This window comes from Trichoderma reesei (assembly GCF_000167675.1).
Source record: "Trichoderma reesei QM6a unplaced genomic scaffold TRIREscaffold_21, whole genome shotgun sequence".
Classification (NCBI taxonomy): Eukaryota; Fungi; Ascomycota; class Sordariomycetes; order Hypocreales; family Hypocreaceae; genus Trichoderma; species Trichoderma reesei.
Genome location: NW_006711168.1, coordinates 529,329 through 549,464, shown reverse-complemented (window position 1 = coordinate 549,464; position 20,136 = coordinate 529,329). Strand labels below are relative to the sequence as shown.

The window sequence follows — 20,136 nt, the reverse complement described above, 5'->3', positions numbered from 1 at the left end:
ACAATGGCAGCTCAGCGAAGGCGGTGCGAGGGCTTAGAGGCACTGCTGTCAGTGGACGACAGAGAGGCCTTTCTTTTCGACGTCGCGGGTGGAGTCAGCCACCTACATGTACCTTACCTCTACTTTCCTACCAGAGGTACCTACCTAGTAAGTAGTAGTGCTAAGGTAGTAGGCGGCAGAGCGGCTCCCGTGGTCCAGAGGCTTGGATCCAGTCCTTGTTTGGCCGCCGACTTGGACCGGATTGTGCTGGATTTGCTGCATTGATTCTAGTTGCCGGTCGTCAACGCAAACTCAATTGCGGTGATTCACTCAATCCGGTGCCTTGTGCTCGATCCAGGGACTGCCGGATCGCTACACGGGCTCGGCTACTCCCAGCGAGGCTGCGGTAGAGCACTGGACTACTTATTACCTACCTGCGCTACCTAGGACCTAAGGACCTTTGATACATCCTAGGTGGGTAGGCAAAGTACATGTATTCACATCGCCTTCAGCTTCTTGTCTGGTGGTAGAAACCTGTAGCAGTATCCTAGGTACCTACCTACCTACCTCTAGGCATTATGCCGCAAGGCGCCGCTGTCTCGTGTTCATCTCGTCATCCCTCCCAGCCGTCACAATCAGCTCGGGGTCACGTTGCCCAACCTCTGCGCTGTCACTCTCGCCCGCGCGTACCAATCACTTGTGCTGCTGCCGAGACTCACAAGCACCGACTGCTCACCTCCTCTTCCAGATGGCTTCTCGTTACATAGCTACGTATCGTAAGGGGGGGGCCATACAGACGCAGACCCCGCGTTGCTGCAACGGTAACAGCTACCAGACGGCAAGGATCCATGTCACTGTAGGCGACACCCCCACTCGCAGTTGCACAGAGTGGGTGGTTAATATCGTATGAATTGACGCTGAAATGAGCTGAGCGCCGAGCATATTGATTGACAATGAAGCGCTTTGGCATGATTGATATCTGTTGATATGATTCATTACAACGTGGCTAGGTAGAGATAGGTAGATAGCTACCTAGGTAAGGTAGGTAATTCATTGGCAACCCCTCCTCAACGAATGGCTCACGCATCCGCAGCCCTTGAGCCGTGACATTGGCTGCCAAAATCGGACGAAACCCGCCCTCTGCAGCAGAATCAGCACCAACACCTTCACTATAAGCAGAGATCGACCACTGTTGAGCGGCATTAATGCCGACCTCCGCCTGCAAAAGAGGACAAGATGGCAGACCCAAAGGGAAAGGGGACAGACAAAAGTACTGGCCAGCGAGTACCTTGCCTGCCGATACGAAGCCATCTGGGACCACCGCAGCAGGTACCCCTGTCGCTCGCTGCTGCACGCCTGCTGCACAATGATGTAACAGCCCCCACGTGACCTCGCGCCTGCAACGAGCCTCTGGCTTCTGGCTTAACGCGTGCCTGTTCATTAATGTCGTGTATCAGCCAGGAACAACGAGACGCTTCATTCACCCCCAATCTTCGGGCTGCTACATTTGGCCTCCCGATAGCCTCTTCATCAGGCTACACTTCTTCTCTAGACGATCCAATGGCTCTTTGATATACGCTCCTCGATGGTACGCTTTTCGATGAGCAATGGACGACTCGGATTGTGCCAACCCCCAGTTCCTCGCCTGGGTCAAGGAGTGGCTGGACGTCGCCAGGGAACGCAACTCCAAAGGCATCACCGCATACAAAAATGCCTATGACTCCCTCAAAGCATGCCCCATTGCGTTTGAGCACCCAGCATCCCTTCAGCAGCTCAGGGGGTTCGGCCCCAAGCTCTGCGAGCGCCTCGAGGACAAACTCAAGGTTCACTGCCAACAGAATGGACTGCCGATGCCCCAACATCCTCGACTGCGAAGAGCTAACGACAGGACTTTGAACGAGCAAGCTGGAGATAACACAGCCTCAAGGCCCAAGAAAGCGAGGCAGCCCAAGGCCTACGTCCCTTCATTTCGTTCGGGAGCCTACGCCTTGATAGTGGGCCTCTCGGATCTCCCTGAGGATGCATCGTCTAGCTTGACCAAAGCAGAGCTCATCGAGGCCGCCCAGCCGCATTGTGACGCCTCGTTCACTGCACCTAGTGACCCCACAAAGTTTTATACCGCCTGGAGCTCGATGAAGACGCTGATGCAAAAGGAACTCGTCTACGAGAGAGGACGACCTCTGCGCCGATATGCCCTGACGGACGAGGGATGGGCCGTCGCAAAGCGGATCAAGGAGACTTCTCTGTGGCAGGGGGAAAATGGCGTCAATGAGCCATCTGAAACAAGACCAGGGCCGCAACCGTCAGCCGCAGTGGCAGTGGCGGATGAAGTCGTGATCCTGGATGAAGACGACCCCCCACCCATTATCGACGAGCCTTCGTTCTATCATAATGTTGTCTCGGACGGCCCTATTGTGTTAGAGGGTGATGATCTGCCAAGCTTCACGCCGATCAGGATCCCTCCTGGGTCTTTCACCGTCCAGTTGGTCCTCGACGTCCGAGAGGTTAGAGCGAAAACAGACCGTGATTACATGCAGGAGGAGCTGGTCAAGCAGGGGGTCAAGCCGATCATGCGGAGCTTGGAGCTTGGCGATGTCCAATGGGTTGCCAAATGCAACGATCCTACGCTGTTGGCGAGACACGGCGCCGAAGGAGACGAAATCGTGCTGGACTGGATCGTGGAGAGAAAACGCCTGGATGACTTGATCGGGAGTATCAAAGACGGCCGGTTCCACGAGCAAAAGTTTCGGCTCAACAGGTCTGGCGTGAGAAAGGTCATCTATCTCATTGAGGAAATCTCCATGGACACCGCCGCTTATCAGAGATATGAAGAAGCAGTGCAGTCAGCCATTGCGTCGACACAAGTGGTTAATGGCTACTTTGTAAAGCGAACACAAAAGATTGACGACACCATCAAGTATCTGGCGAGGCTCACTGCGATGCTCAAGCGCCGATACGAAAGCAAACACCTAAATGTCATCCCGACCAGGGTCATCACCGCACAGAATTACCAGCGCCTGCTTCAGCACCTCCGCGAAAGAGAGCCGTCAGTTGGATACCACGTTACTTATCCTGCTTTTGCGTCACTGGCGTCCAAATCAGAGACGATGACGCTCAGGGACGTCTTTCTCAAGATGCTCATGACCACCAAAGGGCTCACGGGAGAGCGAGCGCTCGAGATACAGCGCAAATGGAACACACCTTACGAATTTGTCAAGGCATTCCACGCCTGTGGCACGGGCGAACAAGGCACGAAGCGGAAGAGGGAGCTTGTAGCCAGTGAATTGAGCCACTTGGTTGGTCGAAGAAAGATCACCAAGCAGCTGAGTCACAAAATCGCCGAGGTCTGGGGCGACGCTTAGAGGCCGATTCCAACAATTTGTGAACCCGCTTCCAATTGTCTGAACATCTGTATGAAACAAAAATAGCTTTTGCCATCACCATACTATGGCTTTGCTCCCTGGCTCTTCGCAACGACACGCTCAACAATCTTCTCGAGGAGAGGAATGGAGGCAGCGGCTCCGTCACCACCCAGGATGCCGGCCAGGGACTTTTCAGCATACTTGGCCATCATGTCGACCTCAATGTTGACCGTGTCTCCCTTGCCCTTCTTCGCCATGACAACCCGCTCCTGGGAGTAGGTGATCAGCATGATTTCCCACCAGCCTTCATCATCGTTGACCTGGGTGACAGTCAAGCTGGTTCCGTCAATGGCGATGAATCCCTTGTACACGATGTAGCGCAGGAATTCGCGCTTCTTAGGCTGGAACCGGAAAGTAAGGGCGTTGCCATCTGGTATCACCGAGAGGATCTCGGCAGTTGTGTCGACGTGGCCCTGGACAAAGTGGCCGCCCATGCGAGTATCCGCGCGAACAGCCCGCTCCAGGTTGACTCTGCTCGACTCGACCAGCGTGCCGAGGTTGGTGATGCGCAGCGTCTCGGGGGCGACGCCAATGGTGAAGCTATCGTTGGTGAAGGAAGTCACCGTGAGGCAGCAGCCATTGACGGCGATGGAATCGCCCTCGTGGCAGTCTGCGAGGAGGTTGGACCCGGAGGGAATGGAGACTGTCATGACGGAGCTGCCGGTGGCGGCATCATTCTCCAGCCGGGAGATGACTGACACGTGTTAGTCCCTACTGTAGGTGAATTTCGTCTATAAACGCACCTCCGATTTCTTCGACGATTCCGGTGAACATGGTGAAGCTGTTGTGACGGTGACTGCTCGTGACTCGTACTATCAGCTTTCGGACTCTATCGAGGCGTCGAGGGTGAGAGCTCACTCACAGTGGATGACTATCCGACTTGACACTCGTTAATGAGCCGAACATGCATGGGTCGATAGGGTACGTGAAGAATAGGGGAACTGCAGACTCACTTATACGAGCCACGTGAGGGTTCAGCTATCAACCAAGCGATTGTGTTTTTTCTTTTCCTGAAGCTCCCAAGTTATGGACAAGTCAGAAATGAGGTTTAGCAGAAGACGCGCTCACCCGACGTCACAAGAGGACAGAGAATGGAATTACCATAAGTCGAGTCTTACCAATCTTTAGCCCGACAAGTCGATCTGATGCCAAAGCACGAGCCCCGCATTCGGTGGGCAAAGAAAGGCAAAAAAAAAAAGTCCAAGCTTATCGATAGCGGTCCCGCCAAAAATTCTCAAGTTTTCAATGTGAATCGAGACTCGATCTGATGCGACTGGCGCTGAGCTGCATCTCATATGAATTACTGACCTGACAAAATCTCTACAATCTCTCAACTTTTACTCACCTCACCTCTCGGCTCAAACACTCTGTTTTTACTCATCCAGACTATTGAATCGACGACGTCAACACAGATCAATCAACATGGCACCAGGTCGTGCCGGGGCCAAGAAGGATGCCCCCAACCTGAACAAGCTCATCGCCGATGCAGAGACGCAATATGAAGTCGGCAACCTAGACGAAGCCATTTCCCTGGCATCAAAAGCCCTGGAGCTCACCGGCGAAGGTGGCGATTTCGAACTGAAGGCCCTAAACCTGCTGGGCGTCTTGAGCGTTGAGGACGGCGAAGTCGAGGATGCGCGAGACTACTTCCTGCGCGCCGTCAAGCTGGACGAAGAGGGCACTCTGGACGAGAAGATTGGCGGCGGACCCGAAAAGTTCTTGTTCCTGGCCCAGCTGAGCGAAGAGGGCGGCCAGGACAGCGTGCAGTGGTTTGAGCGCGGCGCGGCGGCGCTGCGGAAACAGATCCAGAGGCTCAACGACGTCGCCAACCGGACGCCGGAGCAGCAGTCGGCGCTGGACGAGCTGCAGAGCAAGCTGGGGGGCGTGCTGTGCGCCGTGGCGGAGGTGTACATGACGGACCTGTCGTGGGAGGCGGACGCGGAGCAGCGGTGCGAGGCGCTCGTGACGGAGGCGATGCTCATCGCGCCCAACTTTGCCGAGACGTGGCAGACGGTGGCCAACGTGCGCATCTCGCAGCAGCGGCTGGACGAGGCGCGGGCGGCGCTGAAGCGGAGCCTGGAGCTGTGGCAGGATCTGCCGCCCGAGCACCCTTCCGTGCCCGAGTTCCCGACGAGGGTCAGCCTGGCGCGGTTGTTGATGGAGACGGAGATGGAGGAGCAGGCGCTGGGCGTGCTGGAGCGGCTGGTCACGGATGACGATTCCAGCGTCGAGGTGTGGTACCTGGGAGGCTGGTGCCTGTATGTTGCGGGCGAGAAGCTGCGCGAGGCCAAGCCCCAGCAGAATGGCGAGGGAGAGGCTGCCGAGAAGGAGTGGAAGGCGACGTGGGGGTATGCGCGGAAGTGGCTTTCGCAGTCGCTGAAGCTGTATGAGATGCAGGAGTATGAGGACGAGAGGCTGGGCGAGCATGCGAGGGAGTTGCTGGAGAGCATCAACAAGGAGCTTGGGGAGCCGCCGGAGGGGGATGATGACGATGAGTGGTCTGGTATTAGCGATGATGAGGATGACGACGATGAGGAGCATGAGCATGGTTCGGATTGCGATCACGATCATGAGATGCATGATTAGTTCGTGGATGAGGGAAAGCAGAGTGATATGGACTTGATGGCGTTTGCTTGGGTGCGAAAAAAGAACGACTTTGGTTTTTTTTACACGAGATGTGGATAATGAGGTGTGGATGATGAACAGCTTTGACGAATATACTACCTAGACCCGACATTCTACCTCTTGGTTCTCTGGTATAAAGCTCGTGAAGAGTTCTCCCCGCATTGCAAGTCATAAAGCAGAAAGAAAAGCAGAATAACTCCATACATGTTATATACTCCAAAACAGGCCCCTCCCATCTATTCCACTCTCTACACAGCCTCAACCTTGAGCTGCTCAACCCCATCCGCAAGCCCCTCCTCCTCCTCCTCCTCCTCACCCTTACCCGCCAGGCCCCTCTCCCAGAGCTGTCTCCCGGTCAATCTGACCGGCTCCTTGATCCTAGCCTTCTTCATCTCCGCCAACCGCTCCTCCTCCTCGCGCAGCCTCTTCTCCTCCATCTCCTTGAGGAAGCCCTCGCGCCACTTCATAAACGTCTCAGGCGTAACGGGCGTGCCGTGGAATTTCTTATTCTCCTCCCGCTCGGCGGCGAGCTGCTCCTCCTCACGGGCCTTTTCCTCCGCGGCCTTGCGGTCCTGAATGAGCTGCTCTGCGGCTTCTTTCAAGGACGAGTACAGCGTGAAGACCATGGCCATGCCGAGGTTCTCGGTGATTGTGTCGGCGAGGTCGGCGAGCAGCTTGTCGCGGTCGTCGCTGACGTTGAAGTGCGGGTGCGGCGGGCTGGATGGGGAAGAGAGGATGTCGAGGTGTGGTGCTGCGTCGGGGTAGTCGTCTGGGTAGCGGACGGAGAGGAGGAAGTGCGGCGGTTCGGCGGCGGCGTCTTCTTCGCCGGGGATGTCGAGGGTGACTTTTATCCTGAATTCCGTCTCGGAGATGTCTGTTGTTTTACGCCATGATGATTAACGACTTGAATTGAAGGGGAAAAGGGGGAGAGGAAGGGGAGATATTGTGCTTCTGGTGATGGGTCTGTTCGTCGTCTGGCCGCGAGATGTCGAGGAGGGGAAATGTGTAGTATACCTGTGATTTCGTCGGGAAAGATGGATTCGAGCACTTCGCGCTCTTCGACCTGCTCTTCGCGACCCATGGCGGCGGTTTGGGTTCTGTTGCGCTTCTGGGCTTTCTATAGTCTTTTTTTGGGTTTGTATGTGATGTTGTTTGAATTGTCGATGATGGAGCTTTTCTGGTGGTTCAGTTTTAGGTGGGGTTGTATTAGAGGGAAAGGCTGACAGTCGTATTTGGCGGGGTTCGTGGGGACTTCTCCGTTGACAAGGCGGAACTCAATTGACGATTCAAGTGTCAATTGCGATCAAATTCATGGTTGAATCAGAACTTCAATTCTGATTATGAAACGCGTTGTTGGATTCAGAGCATGGAAACATCAATAGCGTCAGTTCCGGGCAAGTCAGATCTGGGTATGGGCATCGATTCGTCAGGAATTACGGCCATTATGCAAGCGCGCTTGATGCATCGTTATGAACCCAATGCAGCACCGCGTCGTATTACGGATTATACAGCACAAAAATGCATCGATCATCTTCTTCAGCACCGATTCTCATGTCTCGAAGCGAGAAGGATCGGCACTTCGCGTCGCTATCGAGTGACCGGGGGGCTGGCTATGGGATGCTCGGTGAGAAAGAAAGTTGACAGGTCGGCAAGAATAAAGGGGCACAAGCCATAGGACACGAGTATCGAGGTCTCATCATCATCGCAGCATCGTCGAGCCGAGACATTACGGAAGATGCTGTTCTCTCTTGTTTCTGAAGAAGCGAATAGCAAGGTGCCGTGTTATCGCAGATGGCTCAATGGCAACATTTCGCCCTGCTTCAAGCACAGCGGCACATAGAAATAAAGGGAGGCCCGGGTAAGTACCTAGGTAATTACGGTACACAACCGTCGCCCATCAAATCCTCCTGATGCCGCAAAGAATCATGTCGCCGTCCAGGTGTTTGATGGCGACATCCGGGCCGTCGGATCCATTGGGTGAGTAACTGTTTAGTGGTGACGTTTTTTTTTCTCGTGCGACAGAAATGCCACGTCGTTGTTGAGGGCTATATATAGGCTGCCCATGTGTTTTTGTGAAGGTCGTTGGCATCCTTGGCTGAGACAGGCGTCTCTCTCTTTGTTCGGGTGGCCGTGACCGCTTCTCTGCGTCGAGCCGATAAGCTCCGATTGCCGATTGCGGGATTCCATCAGCTGGCTTCGGTCTGCTCTTTTGGGTCTTCAGTGCCAGGCTGGACATCTCATGTTATTACCTACGGCCTTTGAAGCTTGACGTACTGTCGCACAGGAGCCGCAGGAAGCTGCGCATACGTTTTCTTTGTTATTGGCCATCAAGGTAAGCCATCGTCCTACCATGACGCACTCCCTTGGTCGCTCCCAAGTCAGATCATATCATTCGAGACACCTTCAACTGCAAGCCATCGCCATCAGGAGAGGCCAGAAGGGTCTTGAGGGGTGTGGCTGAAGAGATGACAGTGGACGGCACTACCTACTAGCAGCTGAGCGCCGTGACAAACTAGCAGTTGAATTCATCGTGCACCACCAACATGAAGACGAAGCACCCTTGAAACTGCATGTGGTGGATTGACAGCCAACGTTGGCAGCCCAGTACGGACACTGTCTACATGCCATCGCACCCGTATTAGAGGGTTAGGTAAGATGGGTGCCGCCAAAAAGGTACCGGTAAGCCAGCAAGCAAGCAAGCAAGTACCCAATCCACCCCAAATGGAGATGGGCAGCACTTTTGTGTGAGAACAGGGTCTCGTGCAATTACGGACCAGTCCTCCGTAATATTACGACGGCGCCGTTGAGATTTCGAATCGGCCTCCGCGTATGTACCGTATGTATGTATGATCCGTAACAGCAGCAAAACTCCGTAACACGACAGACGCAGTTGTGCAAGTCCAAGGTCGGGTGCTTTATCCGATGCGACGCAGCTCAGGGCGATAATACTAGCAGCCCTGGAGGAATAGAGAGGCCCGTACAGCAGACCGCCAGCCCGTACCATGCATGCACATGTTGCAGCTGGAAGCCCTCGCAATTCCCATGTGATTTGCTTACGTCTGAAGAAAAAATCGTCTTCGGCAAGCCCTGCTTGAGATGACACCGATCCATTCCATCCTGTCCTCAGCATCGGCTGCAAGGTCCGGTGTGTTGTACTGGCCTCGTACTGCCCTCCCCTGTCGCTCACTAAGGTACGTGCGAGTGTCTATGTACCTCGACAGGCACCGGCCCTGCTTAACGGTACCTCTGCATCCCTGACGCTTTTCTCAGAAACGGATGGAATCCCAGCAACAAGAAAAGCGGCGAATACTACTCGTCAAGAGAACGGCAAAGAAGAAAGAGAAGCAAGGCCCTGCCCGCCCAATAATGGGCTCCAGCTGGCCCTGCTGGCGTGCCTTGATTATGCAAGCCCGCATGCGAGATAGCGTCCCTGCGATGCGGCGCTGATGCAACCTGCAACGCTGCACCTCGCCAGCAGGGGCCGCCTAGTGGCTCCCTCATGGGCTTTACAGTACTTGTACCTAGTGGTCAAGTTGGAGCGGCGGGCTCTTGTGGTGGCCCGGCCGCCCACTGTGGGCACCTGGACGCAGCGCCATAGGCCCCGTAACCCGCGAGGACTTGAGGGTCCAGGTCGGGTCCCGTACATGTAGGTAGGTTGCTGTTCCAAGGCATGCAGCTTGTAAGGGACCCCTGCGGTTGAGCTGTGCAGCCTCGCGCAATCGCACGATTCGAGCTGCTCGGAGGCTTCCAGCGCGTCTGCCTGTGTCGTGTCTTTTTCTGCAGCTGCAGCTGCAGCTGCGGCCTGCTTGCGGTCGCCCTTGTAGCGCGTCTCAGTAATAAGGTAAGGTACCTGAAGGGGGTGGACAGGCCAAGGAGTACCTCCTACCAAACCTCCTAAGCTGTGCCTCCAAGCATCCTACCTAAGTACCTCTGATAGCAATTGAAGGCAGCCAGCCGTTCTTTGTGCTTATCGCTGCTGCTTGCAGAGCTGCCGCCAAAGAACCTGGGCTGGAAAAGAAAATCCAACCAAAGAGGCCCCCACCGCCCAGAGGCTCACCGGCCACATTTAATTTCGCACGAGTTCAACACTAGCAGCCTTGGACCTCTTTTCGCACCTCGAGACCGACTAACCTTTCTCATACTGTCCTCGCCGGTTCTTCCATCCCGGGCTGTGGCGACCCTTGAGCTTCCTCCCGTCGTCATCGTCGTTCCCGTCTTGCCCTTCTGTCACCTCTGTTTCTTCCGTCATTGCTTCTTCAATCCACCCTCGTCATCCCTCTTCTCTTACCTACCTATCTAGATCCTCTCTCCTCGAGACCGCGCCGACGAACCTCATCTACGTCTCCAACCTCTACCAATCGCAACCATGGGTAGCTACACGTTCAAGTGGTGAGTTTTGGCCGTCGAAGCTCCTGCGCCGCAAAAGGCCAAACCCCCCCGTCGGTGGAAAAAAAAATCGGGTGCTCGCGCCCGCCACGAGCTTTGCGAGACCACGAGGACACAAAAGAACCTCCACCGGCTTGGGCGCGGAAGAAAGAAAAAAAAAAATTGAATCCATACCATTGCGAGCATTGGGAAAGCAGATTAGCCCAAGGTACGGACGGAAGCTGACGTTGGGATCCTTTTCTTTCTAGGGAGCATCCCGCCGAAGAAGTGTTCGTGACGGGCACCTTCGACAACTGGACAAAGAGCGAGCAGCTGGTCAAGGTCGGCGATGTCTTCCAGAAGACGGTGCCGCTCAAGGATGCCTCGCAGAAGATTTACTTCAAGGTAGGTCGAGAGCTTGTTATCGCGCTGCAGCCGTGCTGCGGCCGCCTCTTTCGTTGACATTCATTCATTCATTCGTCCGTTCGTTCGGTCCTTTGCTGTGCGATTCTTCCCCCTCCACTCCCTTGACACACGCCATTGGCCGTCATCGCCTGCTGTTGTATTGTGCGACCGTCGAGCCTATCTCTGCTCCAGCCTCAATGCGCCGTCCAGCCCATCATTTGCCTCGATCCACTAGAGGCCAGTGCCTCTTCCCATGCCACGGTTCACCATGCAGCAGAGCATCAAGCGCCCGCCCAATCACGCTGCGTCATCTCCCGTCTTCGGTCGCAATCCTGCGAAATGCAACGCCATCCATCCATTGCGCAAACCGTCCGAGGCGGATCGGCGAGGCAGAGCTCGGCTGAGTCAGATCCGCCTCCAGTCCCTTCCTGGGCCAACGGACGGGCATCCATCTCGTCGCCGGACTGGCTCTGCTTTGCGTCGTCGCCTCTCGCGCAAAGCTGTCAAAACAAACCCCCCCACGGCGCTTCCTGCGACTATCGTCTGGACCGGGGGCTGTGACGCAACGCAGCGCAGTGCGACGCATTCGCGCCGGCTGGCCGCGGGGCTGGAATGTTGGTGCTGATAGCAGCCAGCGCTGGTCATCCGACTCACCACACCTCAGCCTTTTCCCCCCTTTGCCTGCTAGCGCATCGCAACCCCGACTCCCCGATCATGACCACCACGGCTTGGTGTAGCGGTGAGAACCGAGAGGAAGCTTGCGCCACGGCCGCCAGAGGTTTGGTGATCTGCCCGCTGCCAACGTCCGCCGCTGGTCCAAGGGGACTTAATCTACTTAATTCGACCTACCCAATCCATCTCGACCATGATTCCCACTTAATTGGGGGATTCGGCCATGGCCCCTTGTCCGCAAGCCAGACCAGCCCCCGCACCGGCCTGGCCAACCCCCTTCCAAGGCCGTTGTCGTGCATATATCACGTCACACGCACCTGGATAGTGGATTCAGCCTGTTACGCACTGCATCATAGTACATATATATTGCGATCCTCTCCAGCGAGGGGTCGCTTGTTTGTTTTATCTGCCAAAATAAATCGCTTTGCTGACTCTTTTGCGTTCTCTGTTTCGCCGCATCTAGTACGTCGTCGACGGAAACTGGACAGTCAACGAATCTGCTCCCAAGGAAGCCGACCACGAGGGCAACATCAACAACTTCATCACGCCCGAGGACATCCTTCAGTCCGACCCCGCAGCTGCCTTGATCAACACCGTTACTCCTCAGTCCACCACCGCCGCAATGGCCTCTGAACAGCCCATTGACAAGCCCGAGGCCGTCGCCACCCCTTCTGACGTCCCCGGCGGCTTCCCCGTGACTCCCAGCGCTGAGCTGGACAAGCCCGTCGGCGTCAACCCTCTGCCCGCCGCTGCCGGCGCCGTCAACCCCATCAAGCTCGAGCCTGGCGAAAAGGTCCCCGACGTTGGCATTGAGAGCACCAACGAGCACGTCAAGCTGGACAAGGAGTCGTATGAAAAGAGCGACGCCCTCCCCGGTGTTGACGCCGCCGACCTGCCACCCATCACCAGCAACCTGATTCCCGAATCCAGCCTTCCCGTCACTGCCGCCGGAGACGTCAACATCAACACTGTTGGCTCCGGCGCCACGACCCTCGGTCTGGCTGCCCAGGTCCCGCTCGAGGCCAAGGTCCCCGATGCCACCAAGGTCCCCGAAGTCGTCAAGGAGAGCCAAGAAAAGGCCCACGCCGAGCCCGAGGCCTCAGCCGTCCCCGAAGAAGTCGCCGACAAGGCCAAGGTCGAGGAGGAGCTCAAGGAAAAGGTCACCGAAGCTCCCGCCACCTCTGAGGGCACCGCCGGCGTCGGCACCGAGAAGTCGGAGTCGGAGACGGACCCCGCCAGCGCCATTGCTGCCGCTGCCGCCACGACTGGCGCTGCCGTTGTTGCTGCCGTCGTCGCCGCCAAGGAGAACCTTGTCGAGACCGCCGCGCCCGTCGCCAACGATGCTGCTGCGGCTGCTTCTGCCGCCGCCAACGACGCCGTTGCCGCTGCTGCTGAGGCCGCCAGGCAGAACCTTCCCGACTCCGTCAAGGAGAAGCTGCCCGAGCCCCTCCAGGAGGTCCTGGCTCAGCAGGAGACCGCCGCCAAGGAGGAGACTCGCGAAGAGGTTTCTCCCGAGGTCCCCGCCGAGGTCAAGGAGTCCATTACCGAGGCCGGCAAGAGCCCCGAGGCTGCCGCCAACACTGTCGCCGTCGAGGAGAAGAAGGAGGTTGAGGCTGAATTGCTGAAGGAGGTCAAGCCCGTCCCACCTGTCGACGAGACCAAGACCGAAGAGGCCAAGTTCGAAGAGGCCAAGCCGGTCGAGGAGGCCAAGCCTGCCACAGAGGTGCCCGTCACTTCGGCCACCATTACGGATGTGCAGGCAATCGACAGCCCTGTGACCGAGGTCAGCAACGTCCAGGTCAGCAAGACTGAGGTTCCCGTCGAGGATCTCGCCAAGGTTGCCCCCGCCATTGAGGCGCCCAAGGCATCCGAGGTGCCCAAGGTTGAGGAGCCCCCGACCGAGGTGGCCAAGGTCGAGGCCCCCGCTGCCGAAGTCACTGTTCCCGCCCCCATCGACACGACGGTTGCTTCGGAAGCCCCCAAGACCGACGGCGCCGCCGTCGACACCCCCGTCACCGAGACCGACAAGACCGAGGTGCCCCCTACCGATGCGGCCGCTGAGCCCGCCAAGGCCGACGCTGCCAACGGCGCCAACGGCGCTCACTCCGATAAGGGCTCTGAGAAGAAGAAGAACCGCTTCAGCGCCTTCTTCAGCCGTTTCACGCACAAGCACAAGCACACAGACAAGAACTAGGAGTCGTGGTGGTGACAGGATAGAACGTCATCGTGTCGAAAACGCCTGGTTTTACGTTGAACAGAGTGTCGGTTTATTTTTTTTCTCTTGGGCTGCTGGAGTGGCTTTGTTTATATGTCTATGATTCCCCACTTTCGCAGAGAAGTGTGACTTGGGTCGAACAAACGTCGGATACCTGGATCACCATTTCATATACCTAAATTCATTCCGTTTTTTACTTGTTTCTATCTAGCTATCCCGACTTGTTGTCTTCTTCCATTCTTGTCTTGACATGTACCCTGACTTCTTCACCTGAGCTATATGTTGTCTTTCGTGGGTGTGTGTGTGCTGCATGTGCAATATTCGTCTTTATGCCCGTCTCTCTGCATGGGTATCTGGAGGAAATGGGCTTGCGAAAACCATCCCTTCGTCTGGTAGCATGATGTTTGGTATGGAACCTCCCTACCTAGTCTGTTTGTTCCGGAATGATGCCTTTCATGTAGCTACAGTTTGCCCACTTAATAATTGTCGTTACTTTAATAATTTACAGTCCCATACTACTGGAATCTCTCTTTGCAGCTTCTCACAGATTGACAGTGCTGGCAGCCGGACCAGATTCTGGAGGAGTAGGAACCCGGCTTTCTTCTGCCTGCGGGGGGTGGCTGGGTGCATCGCTGCATCTTGCTGTGACTCACTGGCCGGGATATTGCCCGCATCTACAGAGTGTGCATGCAGGCTGTCAGGATGATGGCAAGAGATAGATACTATATATGCAGCGTTGATTTGCTTGGTATTGCCTACATGAATTGCATACGCCAATGCTTGATGCAGTGCATTGCTTAGTAGATGTTCAAGCAGTGGCCATTGATTTGACAGCATCTCCCCGTCATTCCCGAGTCGTTCGTTGTACACTCACACAGTTCTTCAGTCACATGCAAAATCACGTGCATCCGCGGAGCTTGTTCCTGTCAGGCGTCATTAGAGACTCCCGTGCCTTTTGCCCCGCCGCTGACTCGCCCATTTCCAAGTACGTCCCGCTAGCAGCCAGCATCTTGGACTTTCTTGTATTACTTCCTGCATCCTCCAACTGCCGGGGCCAACCGGGTCCCTCTTGGAGAAGCTTCCATCAACCCGTCGTCTCTTGTTCCTCTTGTTCCCCTTCTTTGCCTCCATCGCTTTTCTTTGTCTCGCTTCATTGCTTCATCGTCTTCTTCCGAAGCTTCTCGCCCCACGATTACCAAGCCGTGACGGCGAGCCGGGGCTTCGAGTGACGTGCCGATCGTGGGCATGCTGGACTTTGCGCCACCCGCTTCCGACGACGTGGGCGGCTGAGCAGTCGACCAGCAATTTTCCAATCAGCCAACCTACAGTCCCATCAGCCGCCATCTCGGGCATCGCATCATGAACCCTTCGAACCCGAGCGCGGGCAAGTCCCTTCAAATCCAGTCCAGCTACCCCGTGCCCGCCCAGCCGGCGCCGGCGACACCGGCCTTCGAGACGGCTCGCCGCGCAAACCCGGCACCCGCAGCCTCGCAGCCGCAGCCCACGCCCCGGAAGGGACAGAGCTCGCGGAGGCAGCATCGGACGCAGCGCCGGCCCAGCATGAACGAGAGGTTGGTCGACGAGTACGACGCCATGGCGGAGATCAGGGCGCTGAGGAACCCGACGAGTCGGCGTGGGCAGACGTCCATCACGCATCTGCTGAATTACTCAGCGCCGCTGCACCACCACCACGACATCGGCCACCACCATCATCACCACTCGAACCCCAGGTCCTATCGGCGAAATCCAACCTGGGGTCCCGGGTCAGGCTATCACGCCGTCGACAAGTCCCGCTACGTCCACGCCAACTATCGCTTCGTCGTCTCTCCCGACGAAGACTACTCCAAGCAAGGTGCGGATGCCGATCTCTTCCTCGACTGGTCCAATGTCATGCAGGTCATTGCGTCGTCGGAATCGCAGGCTTCGTCGTGCCCAATATGCTTGTCGGAGCCGGTCGCCCCCCGGATGGCAAAGTGCGGACACATCTTCTGCCTGACGTGCCTGCTTCGCTTCATGAACTCGGCGCTGAGCGAGGACGAGGCGAAACCGGGCAAGGCCGCCAAGTTTAGGAAGTGCCCCATCTGCGAAGACAACATCTATCTCCCCGACGTGCGGCCTGTGCGCTTCTACGCTGGACAGGAGAGCCCTCTCCCCCGGGTTGGCGATGACGTTGTCTTGAGGCTCATGGCGCGGAACGCAGGCTCAACTCTTGCCCTTCCGCGCGCGAGCGGAGCCGAGGTGCTCAACTCGGGAGACAGCGTACCGTGGCACTTTGCCGCCAACGTTCTGGACTACGCTCGTGTCATGAAGGGCACGAGAGAGTACATGGCCGGTCAGTTTGACGAAGAGATTGCGGCGATGCTACAGCAGGCTGCGGAAGACGAAGCCTTGTTTGGGCAGGACGGCGAGTGGACGCAAAAGGCCGTCAATGCGGTCAATGCCGCCAAGGAGAAGCTCCTTACTCTTGGCGGCGCCGATGAAGCCAGTACGGGCTCCTTGCCCAGCTCTGCGAAGCAGTCGTCCGAGTCCGACTTTTACTTTTACAGCGCTTTGCCACACTTGTATCTTTCGCCCCTAGACATTCGGATTCTGAAGACGCAATTTGGATCCTTCTCAGCCTTTCCATCGACCCTGCTTCCCAGGGTCGAGCACATCTCCACCGGCCACGTTGTCGATGACACACTGCGGAGACGGGCAAAATATCTGGGCCACCTTCCTCATGGCTGCGTCATCAGCTTTCTGGAGTGCGACTGGACAGACATTGTCCCTGCTGAGACGCTGGAGACGTTTGCCTCTGATATCGAGCGGAGGCGGAGTCGCAACCGGGATAAGGCTGCACAGGAAGAGCGAGAGCGCCTCCAGTCCGAAAGGATAGAGGCGGCTGCCCTGCGGAACCTGACGGGATCCCGCCGGCCTCATTCTCCGCCCATCCAGGACGACTCGCCCCCTTTCGTGGACATGTCAGAATTCCAGCCCCTGGCGGCGCCGTCGGGTACGACACCTCCCGAGGCACGGTTGGGATTCTCCACGCTAGCCTCCATGTCGACGAGTCCTTCCGCACAGAGGACTGTCTGGGGCACGCCAGCTGTGTCAACGGCTCCTGGGATGGAAGATATACCAGCGCCCAGCAATGCTGATGACGGATGGCTCAGGGACGAAGATGTCTTTATGAGCCCTAGCGAGCTCGCCAGGCAAATGGAAGCATTGAATGCCATGGATAAAGAAGATAACGGGCAGAGCAGCAACACTCGAGGTGGTGGAGGAGGAGGAGGCGGCGGCGGCAAGAAGAAGAAGAAGCAGAAGATTACACTGATGAGCACTGGTGGGCGGCGTGGCCTGTGAAGAGGGAACTCGAATTCACTTTCAAGATAGACGATGATGATGTGTGATATGTGTCCTACGGAGTTTATATGTTTAATCCAAGCCAGAATCATTTACCGGGCCGTACAAGGAGGCTCATCGCATGCATAGTCATACCTTGTATGTACCTAAGTAGCCAAGAATGGCATCGTCACAAGGAGGCGGGTGTCTTTTCGGACATTTCTCCGACACGTCAGCGCTTTTTCTTAATGATACAACGTCAATTTCATGCAAGCTGCCCATTGTCTGACCAATATCTGCACACAGATAGAGCTTGGGATCCCATTAGCCAGAGGCTGTGGACGTCGATGCATCGTCAATCTTCGTTGAGAGTCGACGGCGGTTGGTTGATGGCTAGCACTGGAATTACAGCGGCTCAAGGCCTGAAGCTGGAGCAGTGGCGGGACCAGTTGTTGTGGGGTGATTAGCTCACTACTACTTTTTTATCGGACTTCCAATCGATAGCCTAAAATTTTTTCCACTGCGGCTGTTATCGCTCAAGCTTCTCCAATCAAGGAAAAAAAAAATCGAGTAGAAGAGGATAACATCGATCCTCCTACGGATAACAATCAGAAAAGAAGAGCATGGCGGCAGACACGTCGCCATCTCTGACGAACTCGTCGCATACAATGACTGCACAACCACTCGTATCGGTACCCCCAATGTCCTCCGCAAACGCCAATGGCGCGAACGACATCAACAACAAGTCGCTGCTGAGCCTGCTCGAGAGCCTGCACCCCGACAAGAGGCACGTCTTCCTGCAGCCGGACGAGTCCCTCCCCACGAGCTCGCTCAATGTGGTCAAGGAGACGCTGGAGGGATTCGCGGCCGAGGTTGGCGAGGAGCAGGAGGCGAGGCTGAAGGAGAGCCGGAAGCGCAAGAGGGAAAGCGGACTGGGAGGGAGGAGGGGTGAGATTGAGGTGTTGAAGCTGAGGAAGGTGTACGTGGATGGGTTCGAGACGGAGCAGGTGTGGCAGCAGGCGAGGAGGATCATTACGAGCGTTTTGAAGTTTTCGGGGGGCGTGTTGGATGAGTTGGAGGAGAAGGGGGAGGTTGTTGCTGGGGAGAAGGGCGATGATGGCCTTGGTGATGCTGAGGAGGTTGATGCTGAGGAACAAGATGAAGACGAGGATGAAGATGAGCTCGATGGCGAATTGGATGAGGATGAGCTGGAGGATGACGAGCTCGATGGCGAAGACGAAGAAGACATTGAGGCACTGGAGAATGGCCTCGAAGAGGACCTCAGTGGACTTGACGAAGACGAGGAAGAGGAAGAAGACGAAGATGAAGAGGAGCAACAAGGCCAAGAATACGTCGAAGACCCCGACGGCCTCAACGACGGCTTCTTCAACATTGACGAGTTCAACCGGCAATCGCAGTACTTTGAAGAGCAAGACGCAAGAGGCGACCCCAACACCGACCGAGCCAGCGACGACGAAGAAATCGACTGGGATGCAGACCCAATGACACAATCCACCGCTGGCTCCAAAATGGCCGGCCGCAATGGCAAGTCACAAGACGGCGCAAAAGACCAGCTAAAAGATGAAGACGAGGACGACGAAGAGGAGGACGGCCCAACTTTTGGCGACATGGCGCTTGACGCACCTGAAGGCGCGAGCGACGATGAATTTGACGGCGACGAGGAGGCTGCGGACGACGAAGGCCTGGACCTCAACGCAAACGGCATCTACTACAAGGACTTTTTTGCGCCGCCGCCCCGCAAGAGCAAAGGCGGCAAGCCCAAGAAGAGCGTCCACTTCAAGCCCGAGCAGCCCGCTCAAGAGGACGTCGACAGGGCCATGGCGGATGTGCGCCGAGATCTCTTCGACGACGAGTCGGACAACGACGACTCCGAAGATGCGCTGTCCGACGTCTCGGCGGGCGACCCCAAGTCCCGGCGATCCGCCCACGAGCGACGACAAGCCAAGCTGGCCGAGGAGATTCGCAAGCTGGAGGCGGCGTCGGTGGCGAAGCGCGAGTGGACGCTCTCCGGAGAAGCCGCCGCGGCCGACCGGCCCCTCAACTCCCTGCTGGAGGAGGACCTCGACTTTGAGCACGTGGGCAAGCCGGTGCCCGTCATCACGCCCGAGGTGACGGAGGGCATCGAGGACATGATCAAGCGGCGCATCCTGGCGCAGGAGTTTGACGAGGTGCTCCGGCGGCGGCCCGACGCAGAGGCGGTGCCGAGCGGGACGCGCCGCGGCATGGTCGAGCAGCTGGACGACAGCAAGCCGAGCAAGGGGCTGGCGGAGGTGTACGAGGAGGAGCACGTCAAGAAGGCCAACCCGGACGCCTACGTCAGCCAGTCGGACGAGAAGCTGCAGCGCGAGGAGCGCGAGATCGAGGCCCTGTGGAAGGACGTCTCGGCGCGCCTCGACGCCCTCAGCAGCTGGAACTACCGGCCCAAGCCCGCGGCGCCGAGCGTCTCCGTCGTCGCCGACGTGGCCGCCGTCGCCATGGAGGACGCCCAGCCGACGACGGCCTCGGCCATCTCCGGCGAGCAGAGCCGCATGGCGCCCCAGGAGGTGTACAAGGCCGGCGCGCAGAATGCCGCCCCCGGCGAGATTGTCACGAGCGCCGGCTTGCCCGTCGCGAGGCAGGAGATGTCGCGCGAGGACAAGGTGCGCAGACGGCGTCGCGCAAAGGAGCGCATCCGCAAGGCTGGCGCGGACGGTGCTGCTGCTTCTACTACTTCTGGCGCTGCTGGTGGTGCTGCAAAGAAGACGCTGTCTACAAAGGCCAAGATGCAGCGCGATACGATTGCAGAGCTGAAGAAGGGAGGCGTCAAGGTGATTAACCGCAAGGGCGAGATTACCGACGTCGAGGGCAAGAAGACCAAGGTTGCGGCCAAGGTTGTTTCCGGAGGCAGCTTTAAGCTGTAAGAGCTTTAGGGAGGGAGGTTTGCTGATGGGGGGGTGCTGGAGTGTGTATATATCTGGGATTGCATTTGTCCTGATCTTGCTTTGGGGTTTTATTTTTTTTTTTGGCTTCGTGTGGCTGTTGTAATCAATGGGTTGATTTGGCATGATACAAAAAAGTTCAAGATGGGAAGAGAGCACGCGTCATATAGAGGGAAGCTCACTTATTCCAATT

At 56.9% G+C, this 20,136-nt stretch overlaps 7 protein-coding genes across 7 annotated transcripts; 5 read left to right on the top strand and 2 right to left on the bottom strand.

Moving 5' to 3' along the window:
- Nucleotides 1-1,586: 1,586 nt before the first annotated feature.
- On the top strand, nucleotides 1,587-3,341 carry TRIREDRAFT_67527 (endonuclease; the record flags this gene model as incomplete). Its single annotated transcript, XM_006968191.1, has 1 exon — nucleotides 1,587-3,341. The coding sequence occupies one exon, from the start codon at nucleotides 1,587-1,589 to the stop codon at nucleotides 3,339-3,341; it is 1,755 nt and encodes a 584-aa protein (XP_006968253.1).
- An 83-nt stretch (nucleotides 3,342-3,424) lies between these two features.
- TRIREDRAFT_110678 (uncharacterized protein) lies at nucleotides 3,425-4,175 on the bottom strand (the record flags this gene model as incomplete). The annotated part of the gene is made up of 2 exons (XM_006968125.1): nucleotides 3,425-4,095; nucleotides 4,145-4,175. The coding sequence occupies 2 exons, from the start codon at nucleotides 4,173-4,175 to the stop codon at nucleotides 3,425-3,427; spliced, it is 702 nt and encodes a 233-aa protein (XP_006968187.1).
- A 576-nt stretch (nucleotides 4,176-4,751) lies between these two features.
- TRIREDRAFT_123437 (uncharacterized protein) lies at nucleotides 4,752-6,065 on the top strand. Its single transcript, XM_006968190.1, has one exon. It carries the CDS (start codon nucleotides 4,824-4,826, stop codon nucleotides 5,985-5,987), a length of 1,164 nt encoding a protein of 387 aa, XP_006968252.1. The 5' UTR covers nucleotides 4,752-4,823; the 3' UTR covers nucleotides 5,988-6,065.
- Nucleotides 6,066-6,199: 134 nt separating this feature from the next.
- On the bottom strand, nucleotides 6,200-7,125 carry TRIREDRAFT_80990 (uncharacterized protein). Its single transcript, XM_006968124.1, has 2 exons — nucleotides 7,041-7,125; nucleotides 6,200-6,900 (listed from the first exon to the last, which is right to left on the bottom strand). Exons 1-2 carry the CDS (start codon nucleotides 7,105-7,107, stop codon nucleotides 6,275-6,277), a joined length of 693 nt encoding a protein of 230 aa, XP_006968186.1. The 5' UTR covers nucleotides 7,108-7,125; the 3' UTR covers nucleotides 6,200-6,274.
- Nucleotides 7,126-10,342: 3,217 nt separating this feature from the next.
- Nucleotides 10,343-13,662, top strand: TRIREDRAFT_23070 (uncharacterized protein; the record flags this gene model as incomplete). The annotated part of the gene is made up of 4 exons (XM_006968064.1): nucleotides 10,343-10,415; nucleotides 10,661-10,796; nucleotides 11,932-13,145; nucleotides 13,239-13,662. Exons 1-4 carry the CDS (start codon nucleotides 10,393-10,395, stop codon nucleotides 13,660-13,662), a joined length of 1,797 nt encoding a protein of 598 aa, XP_006968126.1. The 5' UTR covers nucleotides 10,343-10,392.
- A 1,512-nt stretch (nucleotides 13,663-15,174) lies between these two features.
- TRIREDRAFT_26746 (uncharacterized protein) lies at nucleotides 15,175-17,019 on the top strand (the record flags this gene model as incomplete). Its single annotated transcript, XM_006968065.1, has 1 exon — nucleotides 15,175-17,019. A coding segment is annotated over one exon (1,845 nt), but the record flags the coding sequence as incomplete, so codon positions are not given.
- A 686-nt stretch (nucleotides 17,020-17,705) lies between these two features.
- Nucleotides 17,706-19,925, top strand: TRIREDRAFT_67325 (uncharacterized protein; the record flags this gene model as incomplete). Its single annotated transcript, XM_006968189.1, has 1 exon — nucleotides 17,706-19,925. The coding sequence occupies one exon, from the start codon at nucleotides 17,706-17,708 to the stop codon at nucleotides 19,923-19,925; it is 2,220 nt and encodes a 739-aa protein (XP_006968251.1).
- Between the last annotated feature and the right edge of the window lie 211 nt (nucleotides 19,926-20,136).

What these genes read in the sequence shown, in the direction of transcription:
- TRIREDRAFT_123437 (XM_006968190.1), top strand. Translation starts at nt 4,824, where the DNA reads ATGGCACCAGGTCGTGCCGGGGCCAAGAAGGATGCCCCCAACCTGAAC.
- TRIREDRAFT_80990 (XM_006968124.1), bottom strand. Translation starts at nt 7,107, where the DNA reads ATGGGTCGCGAAGAGCAGGTCGAAGAGCGCGAAGTGCTCGAATCCATC. An exon ending in CTTTCCCGACGAAATCACAG is followed by an intron (nt 6,901 to 7,040) that starts GTATACTACACA and finishes GTAAAACAACAG; the next exon opens with ACATCTCCGAGACGGAATTC.